The 6,286-nt window shown below is 48.6% G+C and overlaps 1 protein-coding gene across 1 annotated transcript; it reads right to left on the minus strand.

Annotated features, from left to right (window-relative positions):
* Window positions 1–4,958: 4,958 nt before the first annotated feature.
* On the minus strand, window positions 4,959–5,540 carry LOC142550552 (uncharacterized). Its single transcript, XM_075659627.1, has one exon. The coding sequence runs from the start codon at window positions 5,538–5,540 to the stop codon at window positions 4,959–4,961; it is 582 nt and encodes a 193-aa protein (XP_075515742.1).
* Window positions 5,541–6,286: the final 746 nt, after the last annotated feature.

The raw sequence follows: 6,286 nt of genomic DNA on the forward strand, positions 1-6,286 counted from the left end.
AAGCTGCTCAGGCGGACCCAACTCCTCTTAACCACCGCAAGAGAAAAGCGGCCATGGAGCCGGTCATTGAGACGGTGGCCGTAGAGGACGTGCTCGAGGAGGTGGCTCGATACCCTCAGTTTACTGGGTCTTCAGCTGGTCCGTCTGGGGGAAGGCCTTGGGTTCTGCCCAGTATCTTCGGAGATACTGTCAGCTTAGATCTTGTAAAGATGGTCCGGGGCCTTCTGCGTCCTGAGGAGGTGGCATATCTCCAGGGGCTCCATCCCAACGAGATGTTGGTAGATGGAGTAGCCCGGACTTTTTCCGTAAGTATTCCCTTCCTACTCGTCCTCTCTTTCATTTATATTTATCAATCCTGACACTCCATACTTTTGCAGGGTCTCCAAATGCTCGTGGCCTCATTCGAGCGGGTAGCTCATGCTGCGAAGGGGGCTAACGCCCAAGCCCAGACCGCCCGGGAGGCACATGACAAGCTCCAGGGAGAGGTAGGTCGGATTAAAGAGCTCCACGATCATGTGCTGGCCCGGGAGAGAGCATTCTGGGAGCAGCAGATGGACCTGGTCCGAGCAGAGCTGGCGGAGGCTAGGGCGGAGGGGACGGTGGCTAGGACAGAGGCGGAGTCCTCTCGAGTCAGAGCTGAAGACCTCCAGAATGCCGTACACCTCATAAAGAATGCCCAGGCGGAGCAAATAACAAATTTCTTGAAGTCTCCCGAGTTCAAGAAGATGGTGGCTGACAGGGCCTTCCCCTACTTCGAACAAGGCTTCAACAAGTGCCTGGAGCAATTTGAGGAGGCAGGTCTGGTTCCAGTCGCTCGGGAGGACTTTCCTGATTTGGAGAAGGCCGTTGCAGCCCTTCCAGACGAAGAAGAGGAGGACCAGGGTCAAAATTCTAAGATAGACTAAGACTTCTCTTTTTTTTTTTTTTATTCCTGGGTTTCCGGGCACCTTGTAAATATCTTCCTTCTAAATGAAATCTTCTTTTCTCGCATTGCTTCCAAAATCGTATATCAGCTTGCATTCATTCTGTAATAATTTCGCATTTTAATCAATGCATTTTTTTTTTTGTTTTTTAAAGCAAAGATCTGAGGGCCCCATAAGAAATTAATCTTGATAAGCAACCGGGGTGCAAATTACCAAACCGGCTTCATGGGGCTGATAGATGGCCAGGGTATGGATCCTTGGGTTTTGTAAATAACCGGGGTACGGGTCCTCTGGGCCAAGGTACGGGTCCTTGGGCTTTGTAGATAACCGGGGTACGGGTCCTCCGGGCCAAGGCACGGGTCCTTGGGCTTCGTATGTAACCAGGGTGCAGGTCCCTGGGCCAAGGTACGGGTCCTTGGACTTTGTGTGTAACCAAGGTGCGGGTCCCTGGGCCAAGGTACGGGTCCTTGGACTTTGTAGATAACCGGGGTACGGGTCCTCCGGGCCAAGGTACGGGTCCTTGGGCTTTGTAGATAATCGGGGTACGGGTCCCTGGGCCAAGGTACGGGTCATTGGGCTTCGTATGTAACCAGGGTGCGGGTCCTTGGGCAAAGGTACGGGTCTTTGGGCTTTGTATGTAATCAGGATGCAGGTCCCTGGGCCAAGGTACGGGTCCTTGGGCTTTGTGTAACCAGGGTGCGGGTCCCTGGGCCAAGGTACGGGTCCTTGGACTTTGTAGATGACCGGGGTACGGGTCCCTGGGCCAAGGTACGGGTCCTTGGGCTTTGTAGACATTTTCGTGAATCATTTCTTTATTTGAGGAAGAAACAATAAATACACGTGCTCTTAAACATAATATTTCTTTAAATGAAAAGCATTCCATGGCCTTTTGAGAGTATGTCCATGAGAATTTTCGAGGTAGTAAGCTGCACCCGAACTGACTCTCCGAATTATTTTGAAAGGTCCCTCCCACCGGGCTTCTAACTTCCCTACGTCACCCACTGCTTTGACCTTTTTCATGACCAAGTCCCCTATTTGAAAGTCTCGTGCCCGAACATGCTTATTATAAGATTTCATTACCCGGCTGCGATAAGCTTCCATTCGGATGTCTGCTCTGTCTCTCTTCTCTTCAACCAGATCAAGTTCAATGGCCCGGGATAGATCATTGTTGTTCGGGTAAGATTCTACCCGAGTAGAAGATTGCACAATCTCCACCGGCAGGACTGCTTCTGAACCATAAACAAGGCCGTAGGGTATTTCCCGAGTCGATGATCGAGGCGTAGTTCGATATGCCCATAAAACACTTGGTAATTCTTCTACCCAATTTTTACCTTTCCCGTGGAGCCAGGCTTTCAAGGCTTGCACAATGATCCTGTTAGTCACTTCAGTCTGGCCATTAGCTTGAGGGTAAGCTACTGAGGTGAAAGATTGAATAATCTTCATTTCTTGATACCAGGAGGTGATCTTTTTTCCTTGGAATTGTCTCCCATTATCTGAAATTAATTTCCTCGGGATGCCGTATCTGCAAACAATACTTTTCCACAGGAATTTCATGACTTTATCCTCAGTAATCCTGGCTAATGGCTCGGCCTCTACCCACTTGGAAAAATAATCCACAGCCACCAGGAGGAACTTTTTCTGGGCTCGGGCTATGGGGAATGGACCCACAATATCCAAACCCCATTGGTCAAAAGGGCACGATGCTGAGATTGGTTGCATATTTGTGGTTGGACGATGGTGAAAATTAGAATGATGTTGACAACCCGGACATTTTTGAACGAGTCGGGCAGCATCCTGACTCATCCGAGGCCACTAGAATCCAGCCAAAATAGCTTTCCGAGACAGTGCCATTCCACCAAGGTGTTCCCCACAGTAATGGGCCCTGAAAGGATCGTTTATACAAAACATTATTCAAAAGGACGAACCTGGGCACCTGTTTTTTGATCTTCATAGCCTGGGCTCGATCTTCTGGGAGCTTTTCATGTCATATGTATTCCATGATAGGAGTCATCCATGAGCTTTTCTGGACTGGGGGTGTTTCTGCTTCAATAGAGAGCACTAGCTGGGTAAAACAGAGAACTTCTCGGGTGTTTATTTCTTTCATGGAAGCAGTCAATTTGGCTAAGGTATCGGCCTCTGCATTTTCTTCTCGGGGAATCTGTTCGATGCTCCAGTCTGTCAGAGACGATGCTCGAGCAGTGATGAGCTTTAAATATGTGAGCATCTTTTCATTCTTGGCCTCATACGTCCCTTTGATCTGCTGGGTAACCAACTGGGAGTCAGAATAAATAATGACTCGGGAAGCACCAACTTCCTGGGCAGTCTGTAACCCTGCCAAAACAGCTTCGTATTCTGCCTCGTTATTTGTGACCCTGGAGTCAATCCTTAAAGCCAGTTTGATTTTCTCTTCTGATGGGGCGATCAAGACGACCCCCACTCCACACCCTGACAGGTTTGATCCGCCATCAACAAACACCCTCCATACCTCTTCTTCAGCCGGTTGAATCATCTCTGTTAAGAAATCCGTTAATGCCTGCGCTTTTATTGCAGCTCGGGGTTTGTATTCAATATCATATTCCCCGAGCTCCACAGTCCATTTGACCATTCTCCCGGAGACTTCGGCGTGAGTCATGATTCTCCCGAGGGGAGAATTGGTGAGGACTACAATGGGGTGCGAGAGAAAATATGGCCTCAACTTTCGAGCGGTCATTACCAGGGCTAATGCTACCTTCTCCAATTCACTGTACTTCAACTCTGCTCCTCGAAGGGCGTGGCTAACATAATATACAGGCTTCTGATCGGTTCCTTCTTCTTTGATGAGTACGGAACTAACAGCAAATTCAGTAGCGGAGAGATAGACCCATAACTTTTCCCCGGGCTCAGGCTTGGCCAAGATAGGTAAATCAGCCAGATGCTTCATCAGGTCCTGAAAAGCCTGTTCACATTTGTCATCCCAACCAAATTTCTGCGCTTTTATTAGGACTTGGAAGAATGGATAACTCCGATGGGCCGATCGAGAAATGAAACGCGATAGGGCGGCAATCCTCCCGGTTAATTTTTGCACATTTCGGGTAGATTGAGGAGAAGACATATCCATTACTGCTTTGATTTTCTCAAGATTAACCTCGATTCCCCTGTCAGTTACCAAAAATCCCAAAAATTTACCACTCTTAACCCCGAATACACATTTGCTCGGGTTGAGCTTTATTCCGTATTGTTTCAAAGTGGTGAAAGTTTCAGCTAAATCATCAATGAAGTGAGAGCCTTCCCGGGTTTTGATTAGAATGTCATCCACATACACCTCCACATTCCGACCTATTTGCTTTTGGAAGACAAGATTCATCAGGCGCTGGTTCGTAGCCCCCGCATTTTTTAATCCAAAAGGCATAACGACATAGCAAAAGGTGCCCCCGACGGTAATAAAGCTAGCTTTATCCTGATCTTCCAGAGGTAGAGGGATTTGGTGATACCCTTGATAGGCATCCAGAAACTCAATAACTCGCATCCAGAAGTGGAATCTACCAGCTGGTCAATCCGGGGGAGTGGATAACAATCTTTTGGGCATGCTTTGTTCAAGTCCCTGAAATCAACACACATTCTCCAGTTTCCTGTAGATTTTGGGACGAGAACCACGTTTGACAGCCAGGTAGGGAACTGGACTTCCCTGATATGCCCGGCCCTTAACAACTCCCCCACTTGCTCTTCGATTACTTTATCTTTTTTGGGGCCAAAATGTCTCTTCTTTTGCTTCACGGGCCGGGACCCTGGGAGGACGTTTAATTTATGCTCGGCCACTTGGGGCGAGATCCCGGATAATTCCTTTTGAGACCAAGAAAAAACATTGATGTTAGTTTTCAAACATTGCAAGAGATTTACCCGGGTGGACTGTGCAGATGTCTCGGGCCACCCGGACGTTCTTTCCTGGCTCAATTTCCACCACTTCTTGTTCTTCCTCAGCAACAAAGTGCACCTCTCTCTCATGGGTCTCCTCCTGACGTTCTTTCTCCTTCCCTTCCCTTCTTGCCTTCTTTTGATCTATCCTGACTGTCTCCCCATAACACCTCCGAGAAGAGGGCTGATCTCCTTTAACTTCTCCAACCTGTCCTCGTACTGGGAATTTGATTTTTGGTGATAAGTCGAGGCCACGGCCTTCATCTCATTCATGGCCGGCCTTCCCAATATGATATTGTACGAAGATGGGGAATCCACTACTGTAAAAGCAGTCATCACAGTCTTCCTCAGGTCTCCAGTACCCAGGGTCAAGGGTAGAGCGATTTTCCCTTCAGGATATACAGCGTGCCCAGCGAAACCAAATAAGGCAGTTTCAACCGCCTCTAGCTGATACTCATGTAAATCCATTTGGACCAAAGCTTCCTTAAAGATGACATTGACCGAGCTGCCATTGTCAACAAATACTCTCAACACATCATAGTTAGCCACTCGGGCTTGAATGACAAGAGCTTCATTTTGAGGTAGGCTTACTCCTTTGAGATCCTCTGGTCCAAAGCTGATAACCGGCTCATCTCTCCTCCTTCCATCAACCTCCAAACATTCCCTCCTACTCCTCGCTTTCCGGGCCCGGTTGGAATTGCCATCGGTAGATCCTCCCGAAATCATCTTGATTAGTCCTCGGCTCGGGGAGGGATCCTTCCTTTCTGCCGGCTTGACTCTTTCCTCCCGAGTACTCGCTTCTCCCCCCTACTTCCTCTTGGGATATTCACTGTCTTCGGAGGAATATTTGGTCCGGGACATCTAGACAACTAGGGTGGCTACCTAGACTTATCTCGTGGAGGATGAGATGCTGACATAGGACGCCTATCAGAATTCTTCCCCAGGATCCGGCATTCATTGGTGTTGTGAGAACAGTCTTTATGGAGGGTACAATACCCTTTCGGCTCTGGCCTTGATGTCCTCGCCACAGAACTGGGAAGCGGGGCTACATCCGTCCTACATTCTTGAATTTCTCTGCCCGGGCAACTCTCAAAGGTACGTGAGAGAAATTTCCCGAGCCATTCTTCTTGGGGGCTCTTTCTTCGGGTTTGACAGCTCGATCTCCTCTTGCTCTCTTCAAGGCCTCTCTCTTCTGATTTTGCGCTTCTTCTATATTAATGTATTTCTCCGCTCGGGATAAGAGATCCTCGAAGTTTCCGGGCAGTTTTTTGGTCAAGGATCGGAAAAAATCCCCTTCCCACAGCCCTTGCATAAACGCTGTAGTCTTCGTCTCGGGTGCGCAGGTCGGCACATCTAGGGCCACCCGGTTGAACCTTTTGAGATATGCCCTCAGGGTTTCATCTTGCCTCTGCTTCACCTCAAACAAACTGAAAGCAGTCTTCTTGTATTTCTTGCTGCTGCTAAATTGATGC

Source organism: Primulina tabacum, chromosome 7 (assembly GCF_025594145.1).
Source record: "Primulina tabacum isolate GXHZ01 chromosome 7, ASM2559414v2, whole genome shotgun sequence".
NCBI lineage: Eukaryota > Viridiplantae > Streptophyta > Magnoliopsida > Lamiales > Gesneriaceae > Primulina > Primulina tabacum.

What these genes read in the sequence shown, in the direction of transcription:
- LOC142550552 (XM_075659627.1), bottom strand. Translation starts at nt 5,540, where the DNA reads ATGATTTCGGGAGGATCTACCGATGGCAATTCCAACCGGGCCCGGAAA.